Source organism: Orbicella faveolata, unplaced genomic scaffold (genome assembly GCF_042242905.1).
Source record: "Orbicella faveolata isolate gen_17 unplaced genomic scaffold, um_ofav_v1 contig_25, whole genome shotgun sequence".
Classification (NCBI taxonomy): domain Eukaryota; kingdom Metazoa; phylum Cnidaria; class Anthozoa; order Scleractinia; family Merulinidae; genus Orbicella; species Orbicella faveolata.
Window position 1 is genome coordinate 2,231,148 of NW_028301553.1, and position 14,951 is coordinate 2,246,098.

Sequence of the window (14,951 nt, forward strand, 5' to 3'; positions counted from 1 at the left end):
GAGGTAAAGTGGGGTGGGAGGGAGTCAAGATCCGGTTTCAAACAGGCATTTTATCAAAATTCACTTTTCACGCCAGTGTACTTTTTTAAAAACACAATAAATTGATTCAGAAATTGACGAATCACATTTGCGCATCACACACTACTTTTTAACTTAACTTAACTTAACTTTAAATTAATGCTACTTCATTTTATTACATACAGTTACAAGAATTGCTCGCCCCTGCAACTAGTTCCAGAACTAATCGAGGCACGGGAAAGGGTTTCCTTTAATGGAAAGAAAGTAAAAGAGTAATGCTTACATCACCGCTCACTCATAAACTCTTTGTTACACTCTAGTTTTGATCGTGAGTGGACTTGTGACTGACCGTCTCTTATCAAGCCTTAGAGTCAGCTGGGGGAGCACGGTCGTATTTTTTTAATTTATTACGTATTTACTCCTGGAAACCGCAAAACAAATTTTGTTTACTTCATGGTTGATGATTTTTCCCGCTTGAGGCACGTAGTAACGTACATGAAAAAATTATGTAACATTCCTTAACTAAGCTTTTATCTCTAAACATGGAAAATCATGTTTAATGACACGTTTATTTTGAAGAAAAGTGTTCATCTTTATTTTACGTTACCGGCTGTGGCTCTGATTAGCAAGTCATCTTGGGTTTTTACTCTTAGCTTAAGGTAACAGATAGTTCACTGCTTGCTAAACTATCTTCCAAGTCTAGCTTGGAATACCAATTTTAATTTACTTGAAAATATAGCTGCTATCAAGCGTCTTTCGCAAAAATCTGTTAATATTCAACTGACAAAGCTATTTAATGGGAATGCCGCAACTGCACTAAGGCGTGTCCATACGGAAATCTTAAGGACCGATTGTTTAAATAGTTTAGACAAAGTTTAAGAAAGTCCATGCTTTAAAAACAATAGTCACGTGGATTACACTTCACGTGCTTGTTATCTTCAATTTAGCCTCCGCCATGCCGATGCTGCAGGGCCCCTTTAAAAACTTCAATTCGTACATAAATATGATGAAACTTTGTCTTCGTTTTAAGGATAAGCCTTTCTTGTTTGACATTGTCACGGTCCTTAATTTGCAGCTATTCTGCAAAAAATAAAGGCTTCCTTACTACATCCCTAACAGGCTAAGTATATTTTTGTTAATCAAAATTTTCACTGGCTTTGTAAAGACCAAAAACCCAACAAACATGAACATACTTCGAGCAGGCTTTTTGCACCAATGGCATTATGAAAATATGAACGATAATATCACTCAGAGGAGGAGATTTGCATTATTACGTAACGTAACGAACATGCATCAGTGTTAGAGGTTAAAGAAGCACGTTTTTGATAGCATAGCAGTGAAAGTATATCCCAATTTTTTTTTAGATGAATTCAACGCTATTTAAGAATGGACCAGCTTGACAAACGGGCAGAATATTTTCAGCCCCGCGTGCGACCGGCCGGTCGAAGAACCGGAAAATAAGGTCCAGCCCCGGTAAAAAAGTGGACCGTTTTTACACAACTTTTATATACGACTTGACTATCGAGGTGCTTCGATTTGTAGACTTTGCCCGGGATTTTCGAAATGTGGATAACACTATCCACTGGATAAAACACCATCTAGAGGATAGCGTGTGTTTTCTTTTCTTTTTTTTTTTTATTTTTTCAATTTTAACACCTCAGTATCCACTGGATAGCAATTTATCCGGTGGATAGCTTTATTCAACCTTCGAACAACTGGGGCCAGATTTAGTAGTTGTTTCATTCAACTGCAAAATTTATTTATACAACATGGTTTGTCATTCGGGTTTTTTTTTCTGCTTCTTTTTATTACATGAATCTCGGGTCAATTTTGTTTATCCGTGCACACATTTTCTTTTCAAACTTGGTCTAAATTGTAGCGTGCAAATTCAGATTGCCTTTTAACTCTACCAATATATAGCTTAAACCAGGGCCGATATTTATCTGCTCTACACACATTTACTATCAAACTGGGCCAAACTGGGCCAAACTGGGGGTGACAAATTGCCATGCCACGTAAGTGCGCCTTTGCTCATAAGTTATAACACCAATTACGATTCTTGTTAGCGAACGTTATTTTACTTCACTCTTAACACATGCCACGCCACGTTCTCCGGTACAAAACTCATTTTTGATAGATATGTGATTAACTGCCATTTAACTTAACATAAACTTTATTTTCGCAGCAAACACCTGTTAAAATTAAAATTCTACAAACAGAAATATTTTAACTTACTGGGCTAGGAAGCACTTTGCTGTTTGTTTCTGTCATCTTAGCGACTAATATATATAGGAGTGTTACCGTAAAGAGAATCTCTTTCATTCTTTGCCTCGCGCTTTTAAATATCACATCGGGAGCACGTGCATAAGAAGGGGGCGTTTTTTTTTTGTTTGTTTTTTTTGTCGTTAATGCAAATATCAATTTGCTGTTGTGTTCATTAAGTTGCAGTCAGAGGTTTTCTGCTTTATCAATCACCAATCAACTAGAAAAACTACCTCAATTATGGTCCTCTCTAACTTAAAATATCAGTACAACACATTCTTTCAGAAAACGAAAAAAAAAAATTCAAATGAGATTCAAATGAAGCTGTAATCGCCTGTTGGTTGGAAGTACATTTCGTGTACATTTTCGTGATCATTAACATTCAATAGGCTTTTATAAATGACGCAAGTAGATCACACGGCGCGGCCTATCTAAAGAGCACTTATAGAATTTTTCGTGACTTTCCCGGGCACTGCTCGAGGGAATCTTAAAAATCCTTAATTCATGGACATTCCGCAGAAAAAAAGAAATTACCTTTCAATTCGGCCTGTTAACTGGATGCTACTGTTTGCTCCCGATAAGTGTTGGAGACGATATGTTTCATTGTTAAAACGTTCAAACAGAACAGGTCTGTGCGCAAATCGCGTAAAGAGACAGTAAAGTGATGTAAGGTCCACTGGAGGTACTCTGGCAGCACGAGATAGAGAATGGAATGAACACGTGCAAAACAAAAGACAAGAAAACAAACTATACTAAGTTATATTTGAAACCACTTTTTCATTATATGCAAGTTGATAAAGTAATTTCTTGACTTTTAAATAAGATTTCACCACTTTGAGCATTCCGTCCGTTGTTTCTCAATTGTCCTGGGCCCAGGCTAAACACAGGTCTCATCATCAAAAGCCCAAGTATACTTTGCTGATAGATGAGTTTGGAAACGTCATTTGTACATCTAAGGAAGAGGAGAGCCGAACTCCTATCGCTGATGTGGACATCATGGTAAAAGAAAGGCTGCAATTACCTCAAAAGGGTACTGAAAAAGGGCTCTCTAATCACCTTAAAGAACGTAAGACATGTTCACTGGCAGTGAGAGGAGATGATCTATGGTCGCTTACTGGCTAGCAATGAGAACTTGTGATTAACTATCTGTTCATTAGACATTAGTTATCTCTTGTTTCAGCGATTAACTTCAATAACACTCCTAATCGTTTTTTCTCAAAGAAATCAAAACTGGTTTTATGCCACAATAATAAGCTTACCTAAATTTAAATGATCGCTACATGGTGTTTTTCCCACAGAAATAAAAGACATAAGCACGTTATACAAAAACGACCAATTACCTTAATCACGATCATAATTAACAAATAAAGAAGCCTCGACTGTGCTCTGTTGCAAAGCACGCAGGATCTGGGAAGCGGTAGAGCACGAAAGAAGTGTAGGGGAAAACACGGAACGTAGGAGAGTGATTTTCCCTTCTTCTTGAGTGCTCTACGGCTTCCTAAGTGCTTTACAACAGAACAGAGCACAGTCAAGGCTTCTTTATTTGTTTTATGATAAAGAATCCACTAATTTCCCCACGCATTCGGCTAAATTTTCAAACCAAACTATATTTTCCAAACGAGTAAAAGTGACGTCAGCCGTGCTAAATAATGGTTCAGCGATAAAAGAAAAAGTTCATGTTTCAATAGCAGAAAGTATCTCCTGTCTGATCTTTGTTCACAATCTTGGTGCAGTAACTATGCTGTTCCACGAAGCCTTCGCGGGATCTATTCCGACCACCGATAACTGATCGGTCTTAGACATCAGAAAATATTTGAGTTTTCTCCTCCACATTATGCCGCATCTTTATTTCCACGGTTAGGGCTACCGTCCATACCGTCACGAAAACGGAGCTTTTCGTAAACGCTCTTCAAACCGTAGGAGTTTGAAAACGCCGGCTTTTCGTTTTCATGTGGACGAAAAACATTTGATGGGTTTTGCGAGTGAAACCTCCGTTTTCAAATTCCCGGCTTAGTGTGGAGCGGGGGCTTAATATTTGTTGTGCAGCTTCAATCAACTAATGGATACAACCTGCTGGTGGAAGTGTACTAGCCTTATTCTAATTCAAATAAATGTACCCAGACACAGCCTGGGAAAAGGAAAAATGACGGAAAATTCTGCGCAAAGAAGCCGATATATCGTGTATAGATAGTTATATTTTAGTAGCTACACGCTGTGGTGACGGTTTATGAAATTAAGCCACAGAGCTAGAAAGGACTGATTCCAACCACTGTTGCGAGCTTTGAAACCTTGGATTGATAGAAAAACCTTCCAAATAAATGACTTAGTTATTTCTCATTCCCAATGGAAGATTAAAAACTGCATTGTTAAGAAAAAACTTCAACGTACCCTGATTTCTGCTCTTGGTATTCTAGCAAGTCCGACAATGTTTCTTCAAATCTGTTCAGTTCTCAAACTGGTACAAATAAACGACATCGTGATGGTGACTACAGTTTTCATATATTATATGTTGTCTTATATTATCACCCTCACAATAATTAAATGCTTTAAGTAATAATCACTATATAGATATTTTCAAAGTTTAAGTATAGTCAGGGCCGAATGGCGTTCATTATCTGATAAAAACGATATCATACAATCGTGTTACACGTCAGTAATTTCTCCTGTCGTAAACGGTTCAATGAAACCCCAATATACCATTGAATAATACCATAGCATATATTGTGAGCAATTGAAATATTAGGTCCAATATTGATTGCCAATTACGAGTTACTCAGTTGCATTAACGTACAAAACAAGTGTTCCAAGATCTTTGTCGTAAGAAAATAAAACGTAAGCAAACCAAACTTTTGTTCGGCATGCAATTGGTGAAAAGAGTGAAAGCAGACTTGGTTACAGCCTAAATCGAGTGTTCAGTATTATTCAGTATCAGGCGGTTAGTCAGTTAATTTATATGGGCGGGTTTGTCAAAGCTATTGCCTGAAGCAAATTTGATTCATTGTGAATCGATTGACACTGCCGATCCACGTAAAACAATACTGAGAATTGGGACTGAAACTCATGCGTAGCAACGTGGGTGGTCGCTTGATCTCGGATTACTAACACTCGTTGCTGATCAGAGTTCATGTACAAGAAACATTTTCAAAAGGCAGAAAAGTCATACATGTATTTTATGGGAGGCGATTTCAATGACTAAACAAAAAATGCAGCCGCTTCCTTTCAACATGGTAAAAGTCACCCACAATGAACCCTGTGTACATCAGTAATTCAATGCTGACGACTTTGATTTTGTCACCGGCAAATAATTCGTACGCAGTAGAGAGGGCCAAAGACAATAAAAGGATAATTTAACCCCCCCGAGTAATATAACGTGTCCTTGCCCCTTGGGCCATTCTTTATTTAAGAAATAAAAAACATGTTCCGTGTCTCTATCGAGTTTTATAACATAACTAAAGCAAAGGGCGCGCTCTGATTGGTTAATTTAGCGTCTACTATTTGCCCATGGGCGTACGCTGCTGACGTGTGTGCCACTGTTTACAAAGCAAATCTTTTGACAGACATTGTTTCCAAAGTAATGGCCGACGTTCTTCTGCCAGAAATGCGAAACGGTCTTCACAGTTGTCTGAAGATGAAACTTTATCGAGTTACTGGTGTGCAGTCGGTTGTCATGAATGAATTTTCGCGCGCTTGTTTTCTCATGTCATGTAAGACTACACGAACATTTTTTTGTGATGTAGCTCAATAAAAGGACTTCTGTTGTTCCAATGTCTCAATGTTACGTTATAAAACAAATGGTAAACGCCATAGCGTGCACTATTGAGTTATGGATGCACTTGGGAGGTTTCCTAAGCACTCAAGAAGCTTACGCTTCTTTCGTGCTTAGCAACCTCCCGCGCGCATCCATAACTCAATAGTGCACGCTATGGCGTTTACCGTTTGTTAATTAGTATAAATCTGCTAGCGTTCTATCACGAATGCCGTTCTCTGATTGGCTACACTACTCACTATCTATTCTGTGATAGATGGTGAGTAGCGTAGCAGTGTGCCTTTGCTGTCAAAATAACGGCCGCTGCCGGGCGTTTTCGAAGTGTCTGAGAAAAGGGTTTCGATGAGTTTTGAACGATAAGTAGGTTTATACTAAAATTATTAGATTATTCGCTCTCGCTGCGCCCTCGTCAACTATCACGCGATAGAAATCTCGAGCTCATAATCTAATAGTTCAATAGAAACACGAGTGGAAGTTTGGGAGAACGATAAATGCTGTGGGAACGCGAGCCGACAGGCGAGTGTTTCCACAGCTTCTTCGAGTCTCCTCAACCTTTCACGAGTGTTTCTATAACTCGAATATAACACGGAGAACATGTTTTCCATTTCTTTTAGAAAACAACGCGACGGAAAAAAGGGAAACAACTTGCTTACTTTGATCATCAGAATGTAAATTCTCTTTGCTCGCGCCATTATTACGTCAACAGCTCGTGTCAGTTGTGTGTTTCTATTGAGTTACAATAACCGTGTAATTTCTCGCGCACTGATCCGCTCATTTTTGTCATCAATACGAGTACAGATAGATAAAATCTTAATTTATGCAAGCTTTCAAGTTTAACTTTCAGCTGTCAAACTGTCAACTTTTTAGCCAATGAGATTTTATTGACTTAGCCACTCAAAAAGTGAGAAAAGCTACTGACAATGTTCGCGTCATTTTGAATAAAATTCACTTATTTTTGTTAATTTACGACAAGTTTACGGCGTCTTTTCCCCTAATTAATTCCCCGTATTTAACCATTTTGGGGTCTTGTTATTGTAAAAAACAAATTGACGTAAGTTTTTTATGCGTCTGTCCTCTTATCGATGATAAATTGGGTCATAATATTGTCAAAGTGGCTGTGGAACCACGAGCCGCTGGCGAGTGGTTCCGCACTAAACTTTGACAATGTTATGACCCAATTTATCATCAATAAGAGGACGCATAAAAAAGTGATGTCAATTTGTTAACTTCTATTTTACCGCTGACAACACATTGCGGGCGAAGAGATCAGAGAATCCAACAACGTAGATTGTCAACAACGCATAAATTTGGAGTTTGGAAGGGTGTTGTGTGCAACTTTCAAACACGATTTCATGCAAATGACAAAACTATGGATCTGGTTTACACATTGCTTCTGTTAGCTGCTGCCTCGATCCCTCTGGTATCGGCGGGCGAAAATTGCGAACTTGTCACTGTAGAGTCTTGTTCCAGTGCAGGCTACAGGTTAACAGCAAGATTTCCGGATGTCGATGGCACACCTTATCAAGACTTTCAAGCTCCCCTTCTAAACCTGTACGTTCCATTGTTGACATTGTGTTCAGATTTTGCGGGTACGATCTTGTGTTCGCTGTATCTGCCGAAATGCGAGAAAGGCCGCGACACTCCGTTGCCGCCGTGTCGCAAAGTTTGCACACAGTTTGTCTCCGAATGTCAAGATAGTCTTCGCAAAGCGGGGCTAGCTGGCATGTTTACAGTACCACGTGATTTGCTACCTGACGGACGTAGACAGTCAAAAGAATGCTTTTATCCCTCCAACTTTAAGGATACTTCAATTCTCCTGGAGGTAAGGGACGATTTGTTTACCTTCCACAGTGAATAAGTTATGTAACTATTTTAAAACATTATGCACAATTTCAGTGGACATGTAGATGTACAAAGTTGTCAAATTAATTCCATAATGCAAGCTCTAATTAGCAACACAGATGAACTTGAAAGAAAAGGTGAGTCAGTGAGTCAGTGAGTCCGTCAGCCAGTCAGTGAGTCAGTCAGTGAGTCACCTAGTCATTCAGTCGTAAGGTTAGTCGTCAAGTCAGCTGTACCCTTACAATTAAATAAAGAAGACACAACACAATATTTCCTTTTCAAAGTTCTGTGTTGCCTTTATTAAGTAGCTAACCCTTTAGCAGAAATTACTTCACACGAGAGCTCTGTCAAATTATACAACGAAACCATATCTTTGTATATAATTGTATAATATTAAAAGGTAATATAATCCAGTGGCTAATTATGGGTCTTGATATAGTCAGAAGAGACCACATGACCTGGGCTTCATTTGGTTTTATATCAAGGGTTTATTACATATTCACCTTGCTTACGCAATAAAATTGGAACAAAAGAAGCTAGGACAGCGGAAATACACGTTGTGGCACCCAAGGAGTAGAATGCGATAGCGTAACTCTGGAGTCCGTCATAAATCCATCCAGCGATCAGCGGTCCAAGTGTTCGCGGAATGGCGATTACAAAGAAAGTCATTCCTAAACCGTACGAGACTTTCTGCGGACCCAGAATGTCACAAACAATAACTGGGTTTATGATTAAGTAACATCCTCCGAACAAACCAAATATAAAAGCATCTATGGCTAAAATGGTGAAGGATTCTGTAACAGGTACAACAAAATTGCTTAAGCCTACAACAAGAAAGGCGATTTGAGCGATGTAAACGCGATTGAAGCGTCGGATATCCGAGATGCGGCCGAAGATAACACGACCGAAACCTAATCCCACAGTTACAAATGTTAACAGTAGGGAGGCACGAGTCTTGTCAATTCCAAGGTCTTCAGCCAAGCGAACCTAAAATAAATCAAAAATTAAAAACTGATCACGTACATATTCAGTAATGGAGGGGAACTGAGCACCATCTGGCCTCCAATAAATGTATTGGGCTAATGAACGGTTGCTAAGCAACAGAATGCCTTGATGACGAGACAGCTTTTTGTGTAGTCGTAAGAGTTTATTCTAGATTTTGATTAGATAATACGAAGCGGTACCCGAGCCCTTCAGCAAAGGTTTTCCACAAACGACACTTTTCTTGGACATTTCAAAGCTTTCAAGCAGTTATCTGCCTTAGGTACAATTTCTAACAAGATCTATTGAAGGGGACAGATACCCGAAAAGGTTGAAAGGAACTTATGATGAAAACTCACCAAATGAACAAAAGGGACCATGTAACCGAGCATAAAGATGAAAATGACAGCGATCCACATGAAAAATGCTTTGTTGCTCAAAATCTCCCAGTCAAACAAAGGCTTTGTTTCTGTTTGAGAGGTTGACTAGTGCCGCATAAATGACTCCAGAACTGGTTATTAGTCTTCCAACGAAAAATTCCATCAAAAATGTTGTTCCAAGAACCACCCACGCCCAACCTCTGTCATAATGAGCCTCGTTATCAAGATGAGGTATTTTATTTAACCCAGCCTCTTCGTCGGGATGAGGTTCTTTAAAAACCTGAACGCTACTGTTTTTGTCGAGATTGAATTCGTCTTTACACCGGGCTTCAACGTCACGAGATGGCTCATTGTTATGTAGAGCCTCTGTATCAGGACGAGGTTTCTTATCACAGCAGGCCTGGGCATCGAGTTGAGTATGCTGACTGTCACTGGCATATACAGCCTCTGTATCAGGACGAGGTTTGTTCTCAGAGTAGGGCTTGGCATCAAGTCGAGTCTGTTGGATGTCACTACCCTCTAGAGTCTCTTCATCATGACGAGGTTCTTCTTCGTCGACATCTTCAACATCATTTGAGCAAGTCAGTTTCCATCCAGTTTCGTTTGCTTGTTACTGACCGTCTCTTATCAAGCCTTTGAGTCAGCTGGGGGTGCAAGGTCTAATTTTTTTTGATTAATTACGTATTTACTCCTGGAAACCGCAAAACAAATTTTGTTTACTTCATGGTTGATGATTTTTCTCGCGTTTGAGGCACGTAGTAACGTACATCAAAAATTTATGTAACACTCCTTGACTAAGCTTTTATCTCTAAACATGGAAAATCATGCTCACCGACACGTTTATTTTGAGGTTAAGTTTTCTTCTTCTTTTACGTCACCGGCTGTGGCCCTGAACAGCAAGTTACTCTGAACTTAAGGTAACAGATAGTTCATTGCGTGCTAGACTATTTCTCAAGTCTAGCTGCAAATACCAATTTTAATTTACTTGAAAATATAGCTGCTAACGAGTGTTTTTCACAAAGTCTGTTAACATTCAACTGACAAAGCTATTTAATGGGAATGCCGCAACTGCACTAAGGCCTGTCGATACGGAAATGTTAAGGACCCATTGTTTAGGCAAAGTTTAAGAAAGTGAAGAATACAAAAGCAAAAACCGACATAACGTGGGATGATTTTTTGAAGGTGTACTATATTTCGGCTGGCCAAACCAGCCTTCTTCGGGTACAGTGAGAACTTTACATTGGGAAGTGTATTTATGTAGCCGATATTTTCGTAATACCTGAAATACGTAAAGCTAATTGACAGTGTAAATTAAAGATAAGCATACGGTAAAATAAAATAAAATAAAATAACATAATAAAAGGAAACAAATGAGAGCAATTAATATGTTTCTTCACGGATGTTTAGACCATCAGGATCAATTGTTCTGCCTTTTTGAATTAAAAAAGCTTCCCTGGCCTTACGGATAGAGTCTCGGTTCGAAAAGATTTTTTTCGACCGGGATTAATTGCATGTCGTTAGCAGTGTGGTTAGGACAGGACAGGGAATGTTCGGCGGTGTTCACTAAATCGGTCTTTTAATCATCATTTCGTCTCTCCTATGTATTGAAAATTACAGCGGTAACATTGAATCGTGTAGATGAGGTTTTTAGTATCACAGGTCAGGTTAGATTTTATGAAGCGCGTTTCCCCGGTAGAAAAGAAGGTATATGTAGTAAGTCCATGAGAAATGTAGGGACAAGTAGCAGAGTTTTTGCCACAACGGAAAGAACCAGAAGGGAGTTGGGATTAGAAGAATTAGAAGAGAGTTTAGCTGTAACTGGTAAGTCACGAAGGTTAGGGGAACGTCTGAAGACTACAACAGGCAAATGCTGAAAAACGTTTTTGTAGCGGTTAGAAGAGAGCAACAAATTGTAATGTTTCAGTTTTGATGATGTTAGAAAAGTGAGGAAGTGATGGATTGAAGGTAGTTATAAATGGTCTTAAAAACGTCTTTGGTTCGTAAAGTGAGTCTGCGGGGGATGTCGGATGCGTTTAGGTTTGTTGACGTCTTTGGTTTGTAATTACTACGTAACTAGCATTTATCGGAGTGTTAGGGGTTAAAGTGTCAAGTTTTTGATAGCATAGCAGTGAAAGGATACCCCAAGATTGTTTTAGATGAATTCAACGCTATTTAAGAACGGACCAGCTTGACAAACGGGCAGAGATTGTGATAGATGAATTCAACGCTATTAAAGAACGGACCAGCTTGATAGACGGGCTGAAATCTTTTCACCCCCGCGTGCGACCGGCCGGTCGAAGAACCGGAGGTCCACCCACGATAAAAAAAGTGGACCGTTTTTACACATCTTTTGTGCACGACTAGACTATCGAGATGCTTCGATTTGTAGACTTTGCCCGGGTTTTTCGATAACGCCATCCACTGGATAAAACACCATCTCGCGGATAGCGTGGTTTGTTTTGTTAAGACCTCAGTATCCACACTAGATGGTTAGCGTTATCCTGCCTTCGAATAACTGGGGCCAGATTTAGTTGTTGGTTCATTCAACTGCAAAATTAATTTACACAGCATGATTTGCCTGTCGGGGTTTTTTCTACTTCTTGTTTATTCGTGTATATGAAACTCGGGTCAATTTTGTTTATCCGTGCACACATTTTCTTTTCAAACTTGGTCTAAATTGTAGCGTGCCAATTCAGTTTGCTTTTTAACTCTTCCAATATATAGCTTAAACCAGGGCCGATTTTTATCTGCTCTACACACATTTACTATCAAACTGGGTCAAACTGTGGGTGACAAATTGCCACGCCATGTAAGTGTGCCTTTGCTCATAAGTTATGATACTACGATTCTTGTTAGCGAACGTTATTTTACTTCACTCTTAACACATGCCACGCCACGTTCTCCGGTGCACAATTAACTGCCATTTAACTTAACATAAACTTTATTTCCGCAGCAAACACCTGTTAAAATTAAAATTCTACAAACAGAAATATTTTAACTTACCGGGCTAGAAATCACTTTGCTGTTTGTTTCTGTCATCTCAGCAACTAATAAAGGAGTGTTACCGTAAAGTGAATCTCTCTCATTCTTTGCCTCACGCTTTTAAATATCACATCGGAAGCACGTACATAAGAAGGGGGCGTTTTTTTTTCTTTTTGTTGTTAATGCAAATATTAATTTGCTGTTGTGTTCATTAAGTTGCACTCAGAGGTTTTCTGCTTTATCAAACATCAATCAAGTAGGAAAACTGTCCAATTATGGTCCTCTCTAACTTAAAATATCATTAAAACACATTCTTTCAGAAAACGAAAAAAATTCAAATGAAATTCAAATGAAGCTGTAATCGCCTGTAGGTTGAAAGCACATTTCGTTTGCATTTTCGTTATCATCAAAGAATGCAGAGACCGTGAACCACACAAAAAAATAATTCAAACGGCTTTTATAAATGACGCAAGATGATCACAACGCGGCATACCTAAGGAGCACTTATAGACTTTTTCGTGACTTTCCCGAGCACTGCTCGAGGGAATCTTAAAAATCCTTAATTCATGAACATTCCGCGGAAAAAAAATTACCTTTCAATTCAGCCTGTTAACTGGATGCTACTGTTTGCTCTCGATAACTGTTGGAGACGATATCTTTCATTGTTAAAACGTTCAAACAGAACAGGTCTGTGCGCAAATCGCGTAAAGAGACAGTAAAGTGATGTAAGGTCCAGTGGAGGTACTCTGGCAGCACGAGATAGAGAATGGAATGAACACGTGCAAAGCAAAAGACGAGAAAACAAACTATACTAAGCTATATTTGAAACCTTTTTTTCATTATATGCAAGTAATTTCTTGACTTTTGAATAAGATTTTTCCATTTAGAGCATTCCCTCCGTTTTTTTCTCAATTTTCCTGGCCCCAGGCTAAACACAGACTTCATCGTCTGAAGCCCAAGTATACTTAGCATAGATGAGTTTGGAAACGTCATTCGTACATCTAAGGTAGAGGAAAGCCACATTCCTACCACTGATGTGGACATCATGATAAAAGAAAGGCTGTAATTACCTCAAAAGGGTATTAAAGAAAGGCTCTCTAATCACCTCAAAGAACGTAAGACATGTTCACCGGCAGTGAGAGGAGATGAGTCTATCGTCGCTTACTGGCTAGCAATGAGAACTTGTGATTAACTCTCTGTTCAGTAGACATTAGTTATCTCTTTTTTAAGCGATTAACTGCAATAACGCTCCTGATCGTTTTTTCTCAATGAAATCAAAAACGTTTTGTTTATATGCCACAATAATAAGCTAAATTTAAATGATGGCTACATGGTGTTTTCCCCACAGAAGTAAAAGACACAAGCACGTTATACAAACGGCCCGGCAATTTCCTTAATCGCGATCATAATTATGGTTAAATAATGCTACTCTTCAGAAGAAATTTAAATACTTGTCACATACGCATATTTAGGGGAAGGCTTCTTTTTCTTATGAAAAGGTTCAGCGATAAAAAAAAAAAAGTTCCAGTTTCAATAGCAGAAAATATCTCCTGTCTGATCCGCCTTTGTTCACAATCTTGGTGCAGTAACTACGCTGTTCCACGAAGCCTTCGCGGGATCTATTTCGACCACCAATAACTGATCGGTCTTATACATCAAAAAAATATTTGATTTTTCTCCCCACGTTACGCCGAAAAACTTTGAAAACGCATCTCTATTTCCGCGGTTAGGGCTACCGTCGATACCGTTACGAAAACGGAGCTTTTCGTAAACGCTCTTCAAACCGAAGGAATTTGAAAACGCCAGCTTTTCGTTTTCGTGTGGACGAAAAACATTTTGAAAACGTGTTATGACAAAATTCGCCGTTGCACAGGCATTTCTTTATTATTTGGAAAATTATAGAAAAAACCTAACGGTAGCCTCTTTTCAGTTAACAGCTAGAAATCTTAAGTTATTGTTCTACTTTGTACTTTGCCGATTCTTTGTACACCTGAGCGTGTGCAACGCTGTTTCACTAACTTTCATTTAGAAAACAAGTAGTTCGTTATCGGGTCATTTGAGTTTCTTTTCATTATTAAAATCTACTTTCCGTCCCCCAGAAACTAGCCAGCTGAACTACTTTTCACTAATGAAGTTTTATTAGTTGCTCGAAAATTAGCCAGCTGAACTACTTTTCACTAATGGAGTTTTAATGCTTTCTATTCATACTAATTTTTCCTTGCTGTAGGTAACACCAATTCAGAATTTCAAATTTAAGTATCTCACTTTTAATTTCCTAAGTTTGTTCTATCTTAATCTCAGCCTGTGTGATTTTAATCCTAGCACTCTATTTTTAATTTTGGAAGCCTCGTGGTGTTGATTAGAATTCGCTACCTTAATTAAGTACTTTCCGCTCGTATTGTATACTTGAAGTTACATTAGCATATTGTAAACACTTGACGTGTAAGGGATGATATATAAGCAAGTACGTTTGTAAAGATTATTCGATTTTACAGCGGCTACTCCGCCGAGTATGTCAATTTCACCCTCGACGTTAGAGTGCAGAATAAACTACTGTTAGACCAAGTTATGTCTCTTCGTTGACGTCCGTAGTGAAGACCATTGAAGTAGATCCTCGTGTACCAGGAAATCGTGACGAATTTCCGTTCCCGCAGCCGAGCAGTGCTCTCCAAGAGTTAGATTCCCCCAGTTGTCAGTTCAAGTGTCCGTTCAGTCCGAAA

The 14,951-nt window shown here is 38.9% G+C and overlaps 1 protein-coding gene across 1 annotated transcript; it reads right to left on the reverse strand.

Annotated features, from left to right (window-relative positions):
- Positions 1-8,158: 8,158 nt before the first annotated feature.
- Positions 8,159-13,275, reverse strand: LOC149108549 (monocarboxylate transporter 10-like). Its single transcript, XM_089293771.1, has 4 exons — positions 13,197-13,275; positions 9,448-9,810; positions 9,229-9,338; positions 8,159-8,875 (listed from the first exon to the last, which is right to left on the reverse strand). The coding sequence occupies exons 1-4, from the start codon at positions 13,273-13,275 to the stop codon at positions 8,369-8,371; spliced, it is 1,059 nt and encodes a 352-aa protein (XP_089149897.1). The 3' UTR covers positions 8,159-8,368.
- Positions 13,276-14,951: the final 1,676 nt, after the last annotated feature.